At 43.9% G+C, this 21995-nt stretch overlaps 2 protein-coding genes across 3 annotated transcripts in view; both read right to left on the bottom strand.

The window, feature by feature from the left end:
* Positions 1–1895: 1895 nt before the first annotated feature.
* On the bottom strand, positions 1896–9347 carry tfam (transcription factor A, mitochondrial). The gene is made up of 7 exons (XM_023949617.1): positions 9082–9347; positions 8361–8494; positions 7794–7864; positions 7533–7682; positions 3508–3603; positions 2432–2488; positions 1896–2355 (listed from the first exon to the last, which is right to left on the bottom strand). The coding sequence occupies exons 1-7, from the start codon at positions 9171–9173 to the stop codon at positions 2041–2043; spliced, it is 915 nt and encodes a 304-aa protein (XP_023805385.1). The 5' UTR covers positions 9174–9347; the 3' UTR covers positions 1896–2040.
* Positions 9348–13160: 3813 nt separating this feature from the next.
* The window catches only part of mtr (5-methyltetrahydrofolate-homocysteine methyltransferase), a 30784-nt gene continuing 21949 nt past the window's right edge, over positions 13161–21995 (bottom strand). For both annotated transcript variants that reach the window (XM_023949371.1, XM_004080726.4), the window contains exons 23-33: positions 21855–21922; positions 20420–20540; positions 20208–20289; positions 19346–19444; positions 19132–19207; positions 18715–18870; positions 16825–17024; positions 16513–16713; positions 15106–15298; positions 14631–14743; positions 13161–13930 (exon numbers count right to left, since the gene is read on the bottom strand). In XM_023949371.1, the coding sequence (XP_023805139.1) occupies positions 13841–13930; positions 14631–14743; positions 15106–15298; positions 16513–16713; positions 16825–17024; positions 18715–18870; positions 19132–19207; positions 19346–19444; positions 20208–20289; positions 20420–20540; positions 21855–21922 (1399 nt within the window). In that variant the 3' untranslated portion in view covers positions 13161–13840. The remainder of the gene's footprint in view (positions 13931–14630; positions 14744–15105; positions 15299–16512; positions 16714–16824; positions 17025–18714; positions 18871–19131; positions 19208–19345; positions 19445–20207; positions 20290–20419; positions 20541–21854; positions 21923–21995) is intronic.

The following is a 21995-nucleotide window of genomic DNA, read 5'->3' as shown; positions in this document are numbered from 1 at the left end:
GTTGCATTTGATTTCGCAATTGCTAATGGTGGTTGTTTTAATTTGCCTAACTTTTAGCAGAAGAAGCAGAAATGTATCGAAGGGAAAATGGTTGGATAATTTGCTTGCGTATAATTTGCAGAGTTGCAGAAATAGTAGCAGCTAAATTGTCTATAAATGGCAGAATTGATAAATTTCTGATCCATTTTCCTGTGAAACACAAGAACTTCTGGTTTAAATCGTGTGGACATCTTCAATGTCCAGGGGCCTGTTTCAGAAAGGAGGTTCAACCAACTCTGAGGTTAAACTTGAACTCTGAGTTGGTCAATCGAGAGATTAACAACTCTGAGTTTTCTGTTTCAGAGAAGCTGATCCGAGTTAGATCAATCAACTCTGAGTGGACGGATTCGGAGTTTAGCGTGAGCACCGCGACTATAAGATGCCATTATCAATGGAGCGCAGATATCACGAGTCACCATGGCAACCGTGAAAAAAAGAGGTCTGCGTATTTTTCTCCAGCTGAACTTGACGTGCTGCTGCAGAGTTACAGTGAATATGAGCACATATTCCAGAAGAAAAGCAACACCGCTGCATCTGCAAAACAGAGACAGTTAGCGTGGAAAACATAGCTGCTCAAGTTAATGCCTAGGTTTGCATTTAAATCATTGTTATAAAATATTGACTGTAATAACTTTTTAAATAGCGTAAGGTGTGAAACAAAAAATGTCGATATTTAGGTGTACTTTTGAAGTGTTATTCCTGGTGTAAATGCATGAAATGCTGCATAGTGTACAGAACCAATCTGGGGGGGAAAATGCATTTAATGTTGATAATGTTTAGAGGACTTTCTTGTTAACTTTCCCCTCTTGCAAACGTTGGTCAGTTTAATATTAATACATTCAATTGTGTTTTTAAAAGTGAACTTTTGTCTACCCTTGTATTGATCAAGTGGTATAGGTTTATATGGGAATAAGAAAGTAAGCAGTGCTAGCAAATTGTGTTTCCAAAAAGTAATTGTTACATTAATCTAATTCAATGTCCCTGATTTCATTTTCATGTAGATGCAATCCTGCAGGAATTAAAAGAACATGGCAGCAGCTAAAAGTGAAGCATAAAAACATAATTCAATCAGGTCAAATGTGAGCATGTCATGGATGTAGGCTTTGTTGACAATATTTGACATATGAAACATCTACATAGCAAGACCTAATGTTGTTTTAATTTTGTATATGTAATTGACTGCAACGAAAAACGGTAACGCTCAAACAAAAACGTATGGAGCAATGACAAAAAATCGAGTCTTCTCAAAATCCTCGCAGGACGTAAATGTAATTCTCTATGAATTAATGCAGCCTCCTCGTCTATTGGGTCCTCCAAAAAAGGACAAGCCATTCTTGTCACTTAGACCGTCTCTGTGTGACGGAAATGTGGGCAATGAAGGTTAAAGCGAAAAATACCGCTTCGTCTTTAAAAAGGGGAGGGGACCGGCAGAAACCTTGAGTTTAGAGAATAAAACCTGCTCCCGACCAGGTTAGGTTCACAGCATAAGTAACCATGGACACTGACTCCGAGTAAAAGTTACCTCTCTTTCAGAAACGGGTTTGACTTACTCTGCTTTCTCTGGTTTAACAAACCTCCCATTCTGAAACGGAAAACCCAGGGGTTCCCTGATTCCAGGGTTAACGCACTCAGAGTTTACACTTAACCTCCTTTCTGAAACAGGCCCCTGGACATTTGTATAAATATATATTTGTAAATATAAATAATGCTTTTAAACAGTCAGGTATGTTGGCATCAGTCCTCTGTGACCGACAGAAGCCTCGCGGCTCCAAAGTGACCGGTTCCAGTTTTCAGCTCAGGACTCGATCTGCAGTTCATTCTGAAAATGTTCTCGCATCAGAGGATTGATGGCACACTTTAGACAAAAGGAGAAACTTTATTATGAACTCTGAAGCTGTTGACTACATAGCTGTGTCCTGCAGGACGGATACAAATGACAACAGAAGAGAAGAAAGAAAAAGAGGAGGACAGCTGGGAATCCTCTGACGATCCTCAACAGCTTCACACTTTCTTGGCGGACCCTTTTCGGACAGTTTTTGCAGAGCTGCTTTTCGCCGCTCCGCCCACTGCTTTCGACTTTGGTGCTGCTGACATCTTCTTGGCCGCTTTGGCCTTCGTGGTCTTCTTGGCCGCTTTGGCCTTCGTCGTCTTGGTTTTCTTCTTGGCCGCTGCCGTCCTGGCGGCAGGTCTTCTCTGCGAAGACAGCGTCTGTTCCCGGAGGAGGTCTTCTCGTCCGATCTCCAGCATGTGGTCTTCCCACGACTTCATCTCGTTCTTGTAGCGGACCTTGTCGTCTTCGGCGAGCTGTATGTAAACCTTTGAGGCGGAGGGGAGGGAATCAGTACAACGACCTGTGCACCTGAGCGCTTCCTGCAGGACTCTGTGAACACACCTGTTTCTGGTGACTGAGCAGGTTCCTCCAGTCGTCCAACAGAGACTTCATTCTTGCCTGGAGAATGAGCAGAAACCGTTCTTTAGTCATGTAGCTGTGCCAGGGAGGGGCTCGTCTACATACCTGCCATGAGGCTTTTTATTTGTTACAACATTGTTGGGTTGAGAAAAGGATCCAGAAGAATTCCTGAAGCTGTGGCTTTTGGATTACACCTGCACATTTTCTCCTATGCTGCCCTTCAGCAGAAACTCCACACAAACCCCTCTGATGTCATGTTTGGTGGTCTTGACCTGAATGGTCTCATCGTCTCCGTTTTTGACCGATTCCACCCATTTGCATCCGTCTCAGCCAATTCAATATTTACAACTATTCTGGGGATCAGTGGAAAGAACTGAAGGTGCAGGCAAAAGTAAACGTGAAATAAAATGATTCAAAAGTCTCTCAGATAGACGGAAATCTATGCAGCATGATTGGTCTGAAGAAGGGAATCCGAGAGAGAGAGAACGGCAAACAGGTAATTCCTCATTTGAGGTTAAACAGTACGACGGAGTTTTAGGGCCACCAAAAAAAAAAAAAAAAGTAAAATTAAGAAATTTTAAGTCATAAATTTACGAGAAAAAATCTTGTAAATGGAAAAAGGTAAGTGAGCGTACAGAGCAGCAGGTGAACGCCGCGCAGCAGCAGAGCAGACCCGCTAAACTTAGTGGAACAGGTGAGCTTTGGTGTTTTTTCCTCGTTAATCTATTACTTTTATATCGTAAATTTACGAAATTTTTTATCGTAAATTTACGACTCAAAAGTCATAATTAATTTTTTTTTGTAAACTAGCCCCTAAAACTCCGTCGTCTACAATGGATTTCAGAAAAATAATGTAAACTTTACATTTTTCTTAAAGAAATCTGGGATAGAAACCAGCTCTAATTCCTGGGTTGACATCTCTGCAAGATCTCAGAGTGGGAGGAGCTACAGGTTTTGCTTACTAACTGCAGGAATGAGGTTGGAGTTTTTAGCAACAAGTTTCAGCTTTGCTAGCTGTGAAACTAAAAGCCGTGCATGCTTTGGCGTGCATGTCTGACCTGGGTGGTGCTCCCTCTGGCCTCCTCAAAGTGCTCCGACATGAAGATGTTGAAGGCGGAGCGAGGCCGTTTGGGCTTTCCCAAGCTGGTCAGCTCCTGCAGAGAACATCAAGGAAAAGCCGTCTGCATCACATTCCTTATCCAACACGTTTCAAGGTTGTAAACTCTCAGGTTTTAGTTACTTATTTTAAATGCATATATTAAAAAACAGGACATCCAAGTTTCTCCAAAAGCAGTTTTTCTGCCCACTGAGGAAAATAAGAAATAAAAATACATTTAATTGATTTAAGTTTCCCAAAGCTCACCTTAAAGCATCAACACATCAATCAACCAATGCTTTAGCCATTTGTAAAGGTTAAATGACCTCGGATCAAGTGCTGCCCCCCCCCATACAGACAACAAGAAGCACAAAGACACTGATTAAAACCATAAATGACATCTATAATTTACATACATTTATAATTTTTTGGTGATTTTCGTTATCTAATACTTTTAAGAAATACAAACTAACTGACCTCATTTGCTTATGAAAACTAGAAGATGAGCTGCAAAGTGAAGGAAAAAAAGCCCCAAAGTGTCTGAATTGTAGACATGATCGGTTTAGTTTGTGTGTCTGCTCTGATCCTCTGACTTTAGGCACAAACATCACAGAGTTTGTAGTTAGGTTGTAGTTCGTTTGACCAGGATCAAATGTTTGTTTCTGTCTGTGGTGACGCAGAAAACGAAGTCCGCCAGAACGCCCAGTTTCTGGAGGATCCACCATAAATAATCTCTAAAACATCACAAGAAGGCGTTATTGTGACAACAAACCCCACAGAGATCCATAACATCCTTCCTGTTTCTCTGAGCCAGCATGGTTGAGAAATGAAAGTTGTAGAATATCAGGAGTTTAGCTTCGCTGTCTTAAGGCCCGTTCACACCGGGACGAATTTCGTTTAACGCCTCGTGACTAAACAAAGGGCACCAATGAGAGTGTGCACACCGACGCGAAAAAACGCCACGCGTCAGAGCGTCAAAAAAAAAAAAAACGCCTCGGGTTCGTTTTTTGTTTTGACGCGTCGCGTCGAAATCTATTCGACCAATGAGAACGGCGCTTTTGCTCACGTGTCTGGAGCTTCTGAAGTTACAGTAAAACACAACTTGGGGGCGCTCAAACACAAAACTGCCTTGCTGAGCACACATACCAGCGAAGAAGATAGACGCCGAGTAGCGTCTACACTGCCGCGAAGCAATAATGACGGACATTCTAAAATATCCCCGAACCAAGCACCAGTTGGAGCTACTGATGCTTGAAATATTCATGTTTTCTTTGTATTATTCTGACAAGCGCGTAAATACTTGCTCTCTTCTTCTGAGTGAAAAGCGACTTTAAGAATCGTAAAGTTGCGCAGCGCCACCTTGTGTAAAGGAGTAATTCTGTTTACATTAAGCGCCATCTAATGTCAGGGAATGAAATTGCATGTTCGCTCGGCTCATCGTCAGCGAAAATCGCCTGGGTGTGAACACAAAAAACGTGGCGAAAAACGCCTGGCGAATATTCGTCCCGGTGTGTACGGGCCTTTATGCTCGCATGTCCAAACAATAATAGAATCGAATAAAATAAAAAACAGGGAGAAAACGTGGTTCCGGTGTGGCGGTTCTGGTGTTTTCTGTTCCGTGCTCTGTGACTGGTCAAAGCTTCTAATGACAGCGAATTAACAGAAAACTATAGCTGAGTGGACCACAAGGTGAGCATCCAGCAGGTCACACAGACTTTGCTGCTTTGGGCCTGATATTATTCCTGTCTGGACTGAATCAAAAACAAAAATAAACAGTTCATACGGGTCAATATTTAACCCTCCCCCAACGTTTTTCTCTGTAATGTTTGTGGATAAAGTCAGTGGGAAGAACAAACCAGACTGATGATACGGTGACAAGAACATTTATGGAAGCGATTCTGTAGCATTATTAAAAAGAAAAGTCAAAACCAGAAATTGCATTTTCATTTTAACATCCACCCTGCAAACATTGTCGCAATATTCCATTCGAATTAGCATTTCCAGTGGGGGGGCGGGGCGATGACATCAGTGCTATCTAACTTTTCAAGAACCTAGAAATTGCATTTTCAATTTCCAAACCGTTTCTAGGTTTTTCATGAGCGTATGAACCCTGTTGACCCTCTCCAATTGGTCACTGGGGAGGGTCACACCCAGAAATGTACATTTTTCAACAACCTGTGCATCGGCTAAAGTTAACGATCAGTTCATTATGAAGTGTTTAGCGTCCTCCTGACTGCAACGCATCATGTTTCCTACTTCTGAACCTGCAGCCTGAAACGCCACCTACTGGTGGAGATGGTGTCACTACAACAAGCAGCAACAAGTGTGGTTCAATTTTAGTGTTTCATAAAGTAAGAAGCTGATGCTGAAACGTCATTATGAATCAAAAATGTCAAATATCATCTGCATTCTAAGTGAACCGGATGACGCGGCTCCATGTGCTGCATAGAAGCTAAAACAGTGTTTTTCAACCTTTTTTGAGCAAAGGCAAACTTTATTCTTGACAGAAATCCCGCGGCACACCAGAATAAAATAAATTAAAAAAGGAGAATCTCAGTCTGTATTGATCTACAGCTCCTCCACAATCTCACATGCATTTTGTGATAATTGTGACAGAAAAAGCTGGAAGTTGCAGCTGTTTTTCCTAAAAGATGTAATAAAAGTTAAGTCAGTTTTCAGTAATAATTTTTTAACTAAATTATTTGACATTTTACCCTGGTAGTTGTTTTTCCCTTCAGTTTTTTAACATGACATTTTATGTAACCTCACAAAAACAAATATATTGTGATGTCCCTTTTTGATGTTATATTATAGATTATATATATTATATATATATTATATAGATTATTTCTGAATGTCGATTTTGCTGCCACATATAAATGAAATTTCCCCATTGTGGGATTAATAGTCATTCATTTCTCTTTTGTCTTAATCAAAAACGAAGTATTTGAAAATTAAAATGTTTTATTTCTTTTTAGATAATTAAATTGTTTCGATTTAGTTGAGTTATGTCTGTTGTCCACTTCACCTTAATCCTGTTTCTTAAACGTTGTTATTACTTCTTCTTAAATTTAACATCTAAAATAATCCAGATGTTCTTAGAAAAGTGTTTCAGTTAGAAAGATGACTTGGACCAAACTCTGGGATGTTTGGCTGTTAATAAACACAAACCTGGAAGGAGAACTAAACTGTTGACCTCTGATTTCATCAAGAAGATTTGAAAACTGTTTAATGTGTTTGTTGTGGTTTAAGACGTTTAACAGGGAAGACTCATTTTACGCAGAGATGCTGTCACTTTAACACAATGCATCATGGGAGATGTAGTGTAAACAGCCGCCGAACGCAGACAGACTCTCGTCTCTGAGCTTCATGGTTTTGTTCTCTTGTTCCACGGTCTGACACCGGATTCTGTGGAAAGCTACACCGCTAAAGACGAGCTTTAGCTGGTATTTTTGTTGGAACTGAGAGACTTTATGAGCAGAATCAGAACAAGGAAGTGAAGACTTTAACCACTTCTGATTGGTCAGACTGATGATGTGTGATTAGACCTCCAAGAATGATTGGTGGAGACAGTTAAAGGGGCGGGACTTTTCCTAAAACAGCTTAAGCTGCGCCTAAATCGCGGTACCGTCATTCTTATCAAAATGTCTTTAATAGAATCAAATAAACACAAAGAAAAAAGTATTTTATGATCTTTCATATTCCTAACTACTCAGTGTTTTATCAGGGCCTGATTGGATGAACACAGAGCTGAGATCCTGGAGATGGAAAATGTTTTTAGATCAGTTAATGGGTATTTCCCACGGCGCACTGTTTGACAAAGATTGGTCTAAGATGTTTGCCATAAGGCTGCTTTTCATCACGTCAGCTTTGCTCAAGAAAGCAGCAAGAGCGAACGAAAAGTTTTCCACGTGACCTCGCGCCTCCTCCATGTCGAAGCCTGAGCCGCGCTGAAGCTCCGCCCAGCGGCGGCGGCGGTTCTCTTACCCTCTTCTTTCGGATGGCTTTCCTCTTGGACATCCTCTGCTTCTTCTCCGCGGCCTGCTGCTGGAGCTGTGCGGGAGTCAGCTGGGACCGGTACTCCTGGAGGTCCAGCTTGAACTTCTGCATGTCCTGCACCATGGCGTCCTGAAAGGGCTACGGAGACACCCGGCACAAGCTTTGGTCGCCACGGCAACACGGACGAAGCTGCTCTGCCGTTTGTTTGTTTTTTTAAACGAAGCTGAGAGTAAAGAAAAAAAAAAAAACCTTCTTCTGTTCTGGGCTCATCACTCTCCACTGCTGGGCGATCCGCCTGATGACGTCTACCGGTTTGATCTCTGAAGGGAGAAAACAGCGGGGCAGCATTAGCAAACGCCACATCTGTTGATGTGCGGCTCACTGCAGAGCAGAAGCCCCTTGTTTGAAATGTTTCAAAGTCATGAAGGAAGAAATATGCTATTTATTGTCCGCTTTTTAACTTTTCGTTTGGGCTTCAGGGTCAGCCAATCAACGTACAACTTACACATCAATTCTTTAAAAATCAGACGATGTGATTTTCTGGATTTTTTTTTTCTCGTTGAGGTTTTACCTATGATGAAAATTACAGGCCTCTCATCTTTTTAACCGTTGTGCTATCTTGTGGGGTCCAGATGACCCCACTCCCCAACGTTAACGTGCCTCCGAGGCATGTTAACGTTGGGGAGTGGGGTCACCTGGCACCTCCAGTGTGGGAGAACTCGCACCACTGGTGGCTGATTGAATGCTTTTTGTTGCCCCGCTGTATTTAACGTAGGACTTATAGTGGGACACACAGCACCAGGCCGGCAGCCGTACCTGGGTTTTGCTTGACCACAGCTGGTTTCTGCTCCATGACGAATCTCAGGTATCCGTTCAGAGGTCTCTTCGGAGGGCCGCCGGGCTGAGTCGTCAGACATTTCCCCGGGCCGGTCTTCACGGCGGTGAGGCACCTGACGGGAGCGTGAAGCACACATCATCATTCCACACCGCACGCTCTGATGCTCACCTCAGCAAATAAGGTTGACCTGTTTTGCTAAACTCAGACCGGATCACGAAAACGAGCATTGCTCCAAAAAAGAGGACGCGTTTAGTGTTGATCTATTTTTCTATTTAACTTCAAGCTACTTTCCTCAGCAAATCACACCAACAACCATGTCCTCCTCCTCCTCTGCATCCATGACCCTCTTCTTCCCTGGTAGCTCCCGCCTCAGCCTCCTTTCACCATCATCATCCTCACTGCTCCTCCCCTCTAACTTCCTCATCTGCTTCCCTGCATTGATCTCCTGAACATCTATGATCTGATCCTCTGATGGATTCATTCCTGATCCCTCCTGGTCCCACACAGAACCTTAGCATCTTCACCTCTGCTGCCTCCAGCTATAGAGAATTAATTATACAGACACACTGGCACAAAGCGTGCAAAAAGCTGCCAATAATAATAATAATAATGTTACCGAAATCTAAGGGGAAATCTATTTCGTTGCAACTCACTAGCCCCTGCTGATCTGCAGTCTTCGCACGGGTCTGCACGGGTTACCTGAGGAAGGGGTTGGAGCACGAGAAGGCGCTGAATGAGCGTGCTACTGCTAGCAGGCTAACGGCTGCAGGCACGGAGCCGAGCGGAGCCATGCTGCTGTCCGCCGAGGTTTCCGGGAGTCAGAGGACGGGCCGTGGAGCCTGGACTCGGTCTGCGGCCGCGGGGTCTCTGTGCGTTCAAGCTGAGCCGAGCCTTCGGTCTCCCTGTTGACATCTAACGGTGTCCCTAACGGCGCCACAAACCAGCCGCGGTGCATTCTGGGACCGGATGCAGACCGAAACTTTTTGCTTTTTATGTACTTATTTTAATTGTTTTTAGTAGTAGCTCTATCAGTCAGTGGTTGAACGTCATTTGTTCACATTATCGACTAAAAAATCTACAATTTTAGTAACTTTTCCAGCCGTCGCTGCTGATCAGTTTGAGCTGTAAAAATAGTTTTCAATTAAAAAATCAATTTATTTAGACGATAGGTAATAATATTCATCACATATAAACTGTTCTAAAACGATTTTATTGCGTATTTGAATTTAAACCCAATTATGTTCAGAGTGACGTCACCTAAAACGTCATAAGCGCGCGACTGCGAGCCATGAAATCCTATCCCCCCCATGTGCTTCTTCATCCTGTTGGTGAACATGATGGTTCCTAGCAGAGACTGTTCAAACAATTTTGTCTTTACGGTCTGTGGTTCTAAGGAGATGAGAGAGTCCAACAGAACCAGAGGGGAATCTGTACAGAACCAGAATATTCACTCCAGTAAAACTGTCTTTTGAACTTGTGTCTTTGAAGATTTTCATCAGAAAACAGCAGTTATCGCCTCATCACAAATGAATGTGGATCATCTCTGAAGCACAGCTGTCCAACCTAGAATCCCTTAATCATTTACAAAAATATAATTTCAGTGACGTGTCTCTATTGAGTTAAGTTGGATAAAGTTGTATAACCAATTAAAGTTTTCATCCTAATTTCCTTTCATCAAATGTTGACAAGGTTCTGGATAATTACTGAATTCATTTTAATGGATATTTATTGGAAATAAAGACAAAGTGATTCTGCAACAGTAGTTACAGTTCAGGAAGAACAAATTTAGGGACAAAAACAACCACATGCTTAAAAAAATGTTGTAAAATTATGAATAATGAAGCAAGAAGTAGTCTATAATAAGTATACTTACACTTCTGTATCCTTGACACTGTGTGTTTTTAACATAGTGGGTCTGTGTACTCCTTTTAACTGACTGGACCATGAGTGTGGAATAAATTCTATCCATCCATCCATCCATCCATCCATCCATCCATCCATCCATCCATCCATCCATCCATCCATCCATCCATCCATCCATCCATCCATCCATCCATCCGCTAAACGTGAGGCAGCATACATAAAGTTTACTGTTTCTACACACCATCTGTTGTAAACTTGAAATGTTCCAGTTAAGTCTGAAGACGTATTGTTATTCGGTCAAAAATGTTCTCTACTTACCTTTCAGATGCCGGCAAACCATTGACAACACCGTCCTGACATCACCTCAGTCTGTGGTCCTCTGGTTCCTTTTTTCTTCTTCCTCAACTCCGGGTCACGGCACCCATTTGTTGCACCCCAGTTTTTTATTCAGGAGAAGTTTAAAGCTCAACAAAACAAAAAGTTATATAATTAACAATATTTAAGGGACAAGTCCAAAAATGTAGGTCATCCAGACAACTGGTTTCTCTTCAGCGTGCCGGACCCAATTAAAATTGATTTATCAGAAATGTCATGTCAGCTGCATGTGGTGTGTCTGCAGCTGGATGCAGAAAAGCATTGGGGACGGGTCAAAAGATCCATTCTTTGTCACCTAAAATGTCACATTCAGATAAAAATTCATTTATTTTAGTCTAATACAAATACTTTCAGTGTTCAGTTAGTATACGTCCTATACAACATGGTCTATATTACTTTAGCAATACTTATACTCAAGTACTTCGTAAAACAAACTTCAAGTGCTCTACTTTTTTCTGAGAGCAGTTAGAGAACCAGCTCTCAGGCAGAAAGGACATCAACATTGCAGAAGCCTTCAGGACAATCTACTTAAATGATTAATTTAAGAAACATCTGTTGCTGTTTCCATGGTTTCAACACAGCCCAGCAAAGCTGCTCTGGTCCCCATTCAGATCAAAAGTCCCGGCTCGTCCTCAAACAACACTGAGGTGGATGACGTCCCCAGAGGTTCCCCTCCTGGAGACCACGATGACCCATGTGTGCAGAACACTTTCGATTCGTTCATCCCCACCTGCTGCCATCGCCTCCTTCGTCTCGTAGGCGTTTACTTTCTGAATGGATGAGGGTCGTCATGTGATCACTCGCACATCCCGCACCTCTGCAGACCCAGACATCTCTGTAGGTAGTTACTGACCCCGCTTTTTCAGGTCTCGGGGTCTAGGGTTGGCTTAAATGAGAAGGTGCCTTAGAATCTAGAGAAGAATGCAGTTATCCAGACATCAAACATGTCTGGTAGGTCATAAATGTCCACAGATTTTAGCCAGGCACCCAACTCGGAGCATTCCGACTGGATTTAGTTTTCAGCAAATGCCAGGATCTTGACTTCTCTGGGAGCGTTGGGATGGCTGTGCCAACCAAGCTAAAGCAGGACCCTACTTTACTTTTCAGTAGCACAAGTATCGAATATGAATGTTCTCTGATGATAGATCTCATCAGAAAAACGACATGACCCGTCATGGAGGACGTCAATAACACAATCTCCCATTCAAATCAGGAAAAGAGGACGGCATTCTTGATGCTGAAGACCTGAACACAGACGACAGATGGGACTCCTTCCTTCAGCTCCAACCGAAGCCTCACCTGCCTGGGGATGACGGGGCTGCACCGTGGTGCAGTGGCAGCCTCACCTCACAGTGAGGGGGTCCCGGTTCAAAGACCACCAGGACCTGTCGGTGTGGAGTGGACGGCCGTTTTCTCCAACTTTCTCCCACAGACCCAAAACATGCCTCATAGATCACATGGCAATTTTAAAAGGTCCCTCAATGTGAATGTGAGCGATAGGGCTGGACCGACATACTAGGCTCCAGCATGGAACCCACCGTCACCCCACAATAGCTGGGATAGGCTCCAGCATCTCTGTGACCCTGAAAGGGATCAAGTCTGGAAAATGGATGAATGGAATCTCATTTATTTTGACTAGCTTTTGAAAACAAATTCCAACATTTATTTCACCAGTTTGTTATCAGCAGACTCTGATCAAATGAAAAATACACTGCAATAACTGAATCTTAAGAAAGTAACAAGATTTCATTGTTTCAAGAAAAAATGTCTTATTTTCTGTCTGCCAGACAAATCTTACCAATAAAGTTTTTCAGTATCAAAATAATCTCAGTGTAAGAAAACATATCTTTGTGACTAGAATTTTTGTCTGGAAGAATTCTTGTTGACGTCATATTTGGGCTTGTTTAAAGGAAAATTCATTTTTTTATTTCTAGGATGCCTTGTTTTGTTTTGCCAGTCTTTCCCAGTATTCAGAAGTAATCAATAAATGCCCGATACAAACTAATTCAATTCAAAGGCATTCAGATTACTTTGACCTAACTGAACATCCATTCAGATGCATCTCCTCGTGTTTGGATGTGGTGCAGACAGAGGAGCCTTTGCACATTAGCATCGTCTGTGCTTTGGCTTAGAAAAAAAACTTTGGTAGAGTGGCGACTAACTAGAAAAAACTGAGTTTAATGGCTGCAGTTGATGGTGTCAAAAGTCAAAGTGAACAAATAGTAAACCAGATTTTTCAGCCATATTTAAACAAGGAAAGCTCATTTCTTAACTGGACAGTCTTTAACATATTAGATGCCACCATCACTAGAAAGTCAACATTGATGCGTTTGAAAAGTGAACGACTGCAGCCCATTTTCATCAGCATCAAGCCACATGTCTGAGCTTTGAGAAGCATCATCTGCACCTGAACGTTTCCTCCCCATTACTGACCATCATACTGGAACAACACAACTGAGGTCTGAACATGAAAGCACCTGAAGGTAAAAAACAGCGAGTTTTTTGTTTGGCTCGAGTGTTAGCTTTAGAACTGGACTGTGTTCATTTAGAGAGAAATGAGTTTATTGTTTTGAACAGTGTTAGAAATTACAAAAACAGTATAAAATCATGATGACAAAAGTGCTAAGTCCATTTTTCCTGTTTTTTCCTGTTTTTTAAATATTCAATTAAAAAAACTAAATGTAATTTTAAAAATAGAATTTAAAAAATACATTTTTAGTTTTCCAAACAGCTTAAATGTTAGATTAGTCATCATCGTGAGGCAGGAATCACCTGCAGACCTTCAGCAGCTCACCTGCGGCGCCACTAGAGGGCAGCACGTGTCAGGGAGGTTCCAGTTCTGGTGTCACCTGTGCAGCAGCTCTGCAGGTGAGCATGTTTGGATGTGAACCTGCATCAGGTAAAACAGTTTCTCAAATGTTTTTAATGTTCAGCTTTCAAGCTACGAGGGTTGTGCGTACTTTTCTGGTTTTAGGAATAAAAAACGTAAGACTTTAAAAGCCCAAACCTTAAAACATAAAACACAAATGATCTGGACGTCTGCCAGATTCACCTTAAGAGCAGATCTAGGGTCAGTTTGGAAACAGATGGACCTCTTTCAGTTTTGGGTGTTAAGACTATTGAGTGGATCGGTCCTTCCGGTCACACGTTTTCCGGCACCAAGCAGCCAGTTTGAGGCTGTGGAGGTCGGAACGGGGCGGGAAACCCGACCCTCCACACCCTAATCTTCCTGCTCGTAGCCAAGGATGGGAGCCAGCCAGCGCTCCACCTCTTCCACGCTCATCTCTTTCCTCCGGGCGTAATCCTCCACCTGCATGGAGCCAGACAGAAGAACGGCGGGTCAGTGTCCAAACAGGAACCAGAAAGTCCACAGAGGTCGTTTGGTCAACGGAAACAGACAAATGAACAGACGGATGGAGATTTGGGAGCCGGATCCAGACCGGCACAGTTTTAACCCTTTCCGTCTCAGGAACCAGCTAGGAAGCTTCTCTCAACCCCACCGGATCACATGACCTCACTGACTGCTGACTTTCTGAGACACTGCGGTTAAAAGCAGAGGCCTTTATTTTGTAGTAAGCCTGAGGGTTTGTGGGTAGACGCGCAAGTTTCCAGAACTTTTCATGAAACTGAAGATCGTGTCACCGTGACGACGCAGACAAACTGGCTTCTGGAGTGATGCTGTTGAAGAACCAAGTCCACCTTTCATGGACTGATTTTCACTAAGAGAGTCCATTTCTTCTGCTGGTTCTGTGTACGTTGGTGATCATTAAAGGAGGGGGGGTCCTCTCTGCTCAGACCTGCAGAGGACCACCAAGATGCAGCGCGACGCCGTGAAACTTCATAGCTTCTGTCAAAGTTTGGCGGATTTTGTCCACAGTCTTTGGTGAAAATATGAAAACGCTAACGCTGCACACGCTCAGATTCAACAGTCATCACATCAGAGCAACAGTGAGAACGGCGTCTCTGCCGTCTCCAACATTTCACGACAGACGGTTGGAAGCGAGACGGACCTGCTCTTTGGTGATCTTTCCCACAGCAAAGTACGAGGCCTGAGGGTTGGAGAAGTAAAGTCCGGACACGGAGGCAGCGGGCGTCATGGCCAGGGACTCCGTCAGGGCGATACCTGCACACAAACAGCACAGTTACCCCACACGGCACCTCATCATGATAGCACCTCCGCAGAGTCGCCAGAGCAGCCAAAGGCTCAAAGGCAGATCACCAAAGTCAGGTTTACCGACTGTTCCACGTACGGCACAGACATTTCTGAAGGATGACTTGTCTGAAACTCTCAGACTGCTCAGCAATGACCAACAACAGAAACCAGGAGGAAAATGGTGTTTTTAACACGGAGGACAACAATAGAGAAAATGATTCAAAGGACATTTCTGAGTTTTCATCTGGGTGGGTCTTTAACGAGTATTCCAGATTATTGGAACTAAGCAAATAAAATCCACCATTTTACCCAGTAGCTGGTGTTTCTCTCACCCGTCTTCTCCTCCACAGCGGCCAGGTTCCACATGGTGATCTTCTCCGTGTGGTCGGGCTGGCTGGGGTAGCCAGCGGCGGGCCGGATGCCCTGGTACCGGAGTCTGTGGAGGTCCGAGGCCTGCAGAGCTTCTTCGGTGCTGTAGGCCCACAGCTCCTTCCGGACGCGAGCGTGGAGCTCCTCAGCAAACGCCTGCAGGAAAACACGCGGCTTTGAGAGGCTTGTGGACGGACGAGAGAGAAACGCAGAGACGCTCCACAAAGACGGAACCAACTTTCCCCGTCTGTGTCTGATGCCGGGCTTCACAACCTAAAAGACATCCCCCATTAAAAAAGGATCGTTCAAACACCCCCAAAAAAAACAAACAGCGTTGACGTTTCCCTGCAGAACTCGACTTCACACAAACCTGGACCAATGAGAACTTTCTTTGTCCGTGTGTGGAATATAACCAGTCTCTTTTTAACAACACGATAATCTTTCTGGTCACATTTCTTCAAAATGTCACCTTGAAACCAAACTTTGGCCGTGGAGCAGAGGTAGAGCGGTCGACCTCTGATGATTACTTCAGACTTTCTGCACTTTTCTTAGACAGATGTGAACATTTTCACACTTTTCTGCTTCAAAGCTTCGTAGAAGAATAAGTCCAGGATTTTAGGGTGAAAACAAAGATCTGATCACGGTTGAATATTTATGTAAACAGGACCTGAACACATTCTGCACAGCAGACATGGGATGGAGGGAACTGACAAGGTCAACAGCCAATCAGGACGCAGAACTCAGTGTGCTGTTAAAGAATAAATAAATCCAAAACTGGACTGAAAACACTCCGAGTGTAAAAGGTGAACTGTGATCGAGCGAGGGAATAAAAACATTTTCCCATCACAACCAGCTTCTCCTTGACAGCCTAAAGCAGCACTCTGACTCTGACTACTGATCCTGAAGGAAAAAAAAAGATTCAGGAAACAAAATCAGGAAGTTAAATAACAGTATACGGGCAATGAGACATTTCCTAAACAGAAGTCTACATCTTGAAGATTTGAACTTCATAGATGATTGCTCCGACTGCATTGATGTTCTTCTCTTTCGATCCTGAGACTCAGTCAACTATCCATCATGATGCTCTGATCACTTTATTTTGAAAATAAAACATTTATGGCCACTTTAATTTTTATTTTACTTGTTTTGCTAATCTAGCTGGCGTGTGGTGAGCTTCAGTAATCAGAGTACAAAGAGGTCTTCAGAGGAATGCGTCTCTGTTCGAGTCCCTGAACGCGGAAGGTGGATGTCGTTCATGTGGAGCAGCTGTCCGTCCGTGAGGCTGCAGAGTGAACCAGAGCTGTGCACAGGTCACCGGGGTGGTTCTGGAACAGCTTAACGGTTCTGAACACGCTAGGGTGTGACGGTACCTCTGCTAAACGGTCAGCCAGGGCTTTGACCATGATGCTGCTGTAATCGTCCCGCTGGGCCAGGAACTGCTGACTCAGCTCTTCAGCTCCAAAGATTCCCACAGCGAACATCCCCACGTAGTCGGCGACGTTGCTGTCAACGGGCGCCACAAAGTCAGAAAGGCAGAGGTAGGGCTCCGAGCTGGCGCCATCTTTTTCGGCCTGCAGCGGAAACGGAGACGGTCAGCGAGCCACGGCAGACGCAGCCCTCACCTGTCAGCTGACGTCACCCCGAAAGTCTACATTCACACGCGCAGAAAAAGGCTTCCTCACCTGCTGCCGCAGTCCATGAAACGTGGCGACGGGCCGTGTGTCCACGCCCACCCTCTCACTGTGGTTGTACAAGTGGATGTCATCACCATCACTCTGCGCACGCCAGAACCCCACCAGGCCCCGCCCTTTCAGCGTTCCACTGTCAATCATGTCGCTGAGCATCAGCTGAGCCTCGTCGAAGAGTCTGCGAGCCTCCGGACCTTTGGAGCAGACGGCAGCGGAGGTTCAGAGGACGTCAACACTCCGCCTGACGGGTTCTCAGCTTCTCTACTTTACAAAGACGGTTCCTGTACTTCCAAAGGAAGAACAAACCAAAACAAGTCCTAAAGAACCACAGAACCTGGAGGAATGTCAACAGGAATGTGGGCTTGGTGATGCTGCCGTTTATTCTGCTCGGCCCAGAAAAAGGTGAGCTTCAGCCGAGTGTTTACGGGTAAAAGACGTGAATTCCTCAAAGATTCAGTTCCTGCTTGGCTTCAGTGGCTCAAGATAAACAGTAGAACAGCAGGACGTCTCCTTTCCCTCCATGCTGTTGACACTAAGCACCAGAGTCACTGCTGTGAGCCTGAACGCACCGTTCAAAGTGTTTAGATCACAACAGGACTTTAAAACAGTCACACCACTGCCTTTAGTATTTTAAGCTGAAAAAACAATTTTTAATTAAAATGCGACTGCAAGAAATTTAGTTAAAATATATAAATTGGAAAACAGTAGATTTTGTACTTTTATATTATTATTGTTGACATATGATGAAGATTCAATGAAATCAAGTTACTTTTAATTTGTAAATGATTTAATAAAAGCAACTTTAGAGATTTTTTGTATGGAATTTCATCAGAACACTGAGAACTAAACCAAGTCTGAGATCATTTTTTAGGGCAAAAAGATTTTGTTTTCACATAAATCCTGATTCCACGTGTCTTTTTTTTTTAACACATAGGAACATTTCTTTACTCACGTTTCTTTACAGTTTCCTGTCTTATTCTCCATTGCTGTTGGAAAATTCATAAATGTCCTTTTTACACGTTTTCACAAATATTTGATTGAATCTTGATTCTCTGTCAAATGTTTGCGGCTGGTTTAAATCCAGACTTTGTGATGAAGATGAAGACGCTGGCAGCATCAGCCCTCAGATGTCACACCGTCCCATCTCATACGGGACTCTACAGCCGCTAACTCTCCTCTGACATCACTTCTGGAGGTGAACCGGGGACAGACTGAAATAGCTGGGCTGCTTTGGTCTGACGTCGGTTGAAGAACTCCGCTAAACCGGTGTTTTCCAGACTCTGGTCCTCGGGGAACACTGTCCTGCATAACCACACCTGAGTCAGGTCGCCATCGAGCTCTGCAGCAGCCTGACAATGGCAGCAGGTGTGTTTGAGCAGGGGAGGTTTGAAACAATGCAGGACGTTGTCCCCCGAGGACCAGGGTCGGAAAACGCTCAACACACAACATCAGGTAGGGACTAACAACACTCAGGTAGGCCATGTCCATCCCTTTCTGACCACAGTGGACCATCTTCTGATGTTTACTTCCAGCAGGATAAGGCTCCATGTCATCAAGCTGGAATCATCTCAGACTGGTTTCTAGAACATGACAATGAGTTCTCTGGACTCAAACGGCCTCCACAGTCACCAGAACCCAATAGAGAACCTTTGGGATGTGGTGGAATGGGAGATCGGCATCATGGATGCTCAGCCGACAGATGCTGTGATGTCAACATGGACCAAAGTCTCTGAGGAATGTCTCAAGAACCTTATTGAATCGATGCCACCAAGGATTAAGGTGGTTCTACAGACTAAAGGGGGTCCAACCCGGTACCAGCAAGGTGGACCTAATAAAGTGGGCGGTGAAAGTACACTTGGATTCTCCACAGATGAAGATCCTCACCAACAGTCTTGTCATTGAAGATCTTGGGAAACCCTCTGTTGGGGTATTTGCCCCTCAGCTGCCACACATCAAAGAAAGGCTTCCAGTCGATGAAGTCCAGCAGACGGTGCAGGTCGTAACACTCGAACACGCGGGTGCCCAGGAACTGAGGGAGCACTGCAGCAGAAAGACGGGGAGGCAGACTTCATCACCACCCTTTTACATCAGACCAACACTTTAAAGGACTGAGCGTAGAAGGCATGTTAGTAACTGGAAGATCTATTTAGAAGATTTGCCAAAACTTCAGGGGCAGATCTGTTTTCTAATCATTCTAAAGCCTTTCTGAGCGTAGATTAAACGCACTAACTTCAGGTCACTTTGGCATCAACCTTGACCTGAACTGGGTGGGTGGGTGTGGCTGGGTCTCTGTCAGCTCACCTGGTGCTGGCATGGAGGACCAATCAAGGTGTAAAGCCTTCTGCCTGGCCTCAGACAGAGACAAATACCTGCGATCCTGGAACAAAAGACCAACATGCTCATGAAACTCCAAGAAAACCCTTCTGTATTCAAATACCAGCAGTTAGAGTACAGACCATCCATCAACAGGTCTATAGTGATATAGTGAATGGATCAGATGTTAGGGCTCCTTCACCTTCAGGGAGTCGTAGTGCTCTAGCCTGACCTCCTCGTACTCCTCCTTCAGCTCCTCAAAGTAATCCTCCTTCATGGTCTCGTCCAGCAACTGTGAGCACTGAGACAGAAGAAGCAGCTCAAAGGAAAGCATTTGAATGACTTTAATACACATCACAGATTGTGCAAGTCCTAAAGATGGGTTTGGTCTGTGACGCTCATCTCTGCTACACTTTGACAATGAGGAGAAGAACGTAGATTAAGACTCCAGGAGAGGATTTTTAAAGGATTTCTTTGTTTTTTTGGTTTGGTTTATGGCCAAAGTCTGGTAACGAGCGGAGGATCGAGGAGGTTCTTAAAGAAAAAGTCACAGGTCTGTGAGGAACCTTTGCTTGTTTGTAGGATCTGTGACTGACAGATCCCTTATTTGTCCCAATAGATATATATGATCATCAACAGAGCTTTCAGATTAGTGTCTCATTCAGCTCAAGTTGACACATGAGGTTTGCTTCAGCTTTGCTGCCAAAACAGCCATCTGGTCCACTTTCTTACTGACTAAAACCAAGCCAGAGCCGCAAAGTCCAAACATTCACGTTTTGTGTTTGTAAGCCATTTATTTCATTGTTATAATTTTCTGTATAAATCAAATAAATTAATTTTGCTTTAGTTCGTTTGTGTTCCTTTCAAAATAAAGTACATCCTGTGCCAACTATGATCCTCCTGATGCAGCAGATTTGCTTGAACTGGAAAATGCAAGAAAGTCAAACCTAACATTTCCTATTATGACTTTGGTCCGATGTCCTCCTGTTTCTCCTAACGTCTGTTTATTTTTTTGGTTTGTAGATCCTCGCCATCTTCCCCTGAAGCAGCATGAGCGTTCTTACCACAACCACACTCCTGGAGGCGTCCAGCACGTGGATCACAGGGCAGCTGTACCGCGGCGCGATCTTTACCGCCGTGTGTCTCCTGTCAGCCACAGAACACACAGCGCCGTCAGAGGAGGACCGGGGGAGGAGCAGAAACTCAAAGGTCCCCATTTGTCGGAAACCCGTCACCACCTCAGACCTGAACCCATCCACGAAAGCGCAAACATTACTTTGAGGTGGTGGCTCCTCCAATCAGCAATGGCACTCTCATTCCAAGTCTTTCCATTTCTTTGGCCACGTAAATCATCTCATCCAGAGACGGAGTGATGAGGCCCGACAAACCGATGATGTCTGCAGTGGAATGACAGCAGAACAAAGATTTGATACAGAGAAACAACAGAAAACGATGTTTTCCCTGACGGTACAGGCTGAAACATAACTTGATTTAAATAGAAATCATTTTCAGATGACAAAAGACAAACTCTGCTCAATGACTCAATCAAATGAAAGATGAATCTGGACTCCAATAAGTCCAACGAGAATCGGCTCATCTGAGGAATCTGAGGTTCCAGGAAGCTTTTTTCAACACATTTGGTTCCGGTTTGGACTGAAGTATTCTTTTATTTACCGATCTCAGTGAGACAAATGGAACAGGGACTAATAAATGTTGGGAGACATCTGATGGGATTTTGTCCGTCTGCGTGGAAATGACCTCGGTGGCTGATAATATATTAGAAATAGTTGCCCCTTTGACAGATGTATCCATTGCTTGGTTTACTGAAGTCCACTTCTCGCCAAAATGTACTTGATTGGTAAAGAAACCCTTTTTGGAATAACAGTTTTTAGAACAATAAAAGTCGTAAGCGGCGTTGTAACGCCCGCAGGCGTCGCCCCTCGCCCGGCATTTACCCGGCACCACTTGCCGGGTAGCTGCTACACGCACTCAATTTTACAAATTGATGGAAAAAAAACCCAACCATTTTAGTTTGGTCTCCATAGCAACCATTTTACCAACCAACAATTATGGCCACCAGGGGATTCTGACCCCATTGACGTGAGTTCTAGATGAGTTGGCAAAAGTAAATTCTTGGGTTTCCATAGCAACGAAGGTTATTTGTTAACCACGCCCACATTCCTTATATGTTCATATCCAACGTTAAATATTTTGTTCAGCCAATCCAACGCTTTACATTTGAACAACGATACGTTAAATTGCTTCCTAATGACGACCGAGAAGTTTGGAGTTATAGAAGCTGGATGAAGAATCCCTAGGAAGAGTTTTCCTTTGCAGCTGCCACAAAAGGTGCTTTTTTTGCTTTAATGAAAGATGGCGGCCTTTTCCCGAGGTCAAAGGTCAACAAAACATGCCGATCACTTGCAGAAAGGTTTAGTGTCCCATATTTTGGGAAAACGTGAAAATCGCCAAATCTCATATTTTGCCAAAAAATGTGAGGCCATCCTATAATAATTTAAAAAAGGTGTTCAGCTTCCTATCTAATGCTTAGTTTACAGAGAGAACATTCCAATTGTTAAATGTGTTTTTATTCGTTTCTATTCCTGCTGTAGTTTGAAGATCTTATAGGATGTTTAAGGACTAAACAGCAGAGGTGAGTCATAAATCCTCTCTTCACAATGAGTGACGTGCGCTGCAGACTGACGTCCTACCAGCTTTGTGAGCCACTGCCGCTCTGAGGATCTGGTCACAGGGCACCATCACGCCCAGGTCGATGACCCTGGAAAAGGCCACAGAGGGGGTCACCAGGAGCAGCAGGGGTTTGTGAGGCAAAGCACTGCTGCTCCGTCCTG

This window comes from Oryzias latipes, chromosome 19 (genome assembly GCF_002234675.1).
Source record: "Oryzias latipes chromosome 19, ASM223467v1".
Lineage (NCBI taxonomy): Eukaryota > Metazoa > Chordata > Actinopteri > Beloniformes > Adrianichthyidae > Oryzias > Oryzias latipes.
Note: the sequence above shows the minus strand (reverse complement) of the source record. Positions and strands in the feature narration are given on the sequence as shown.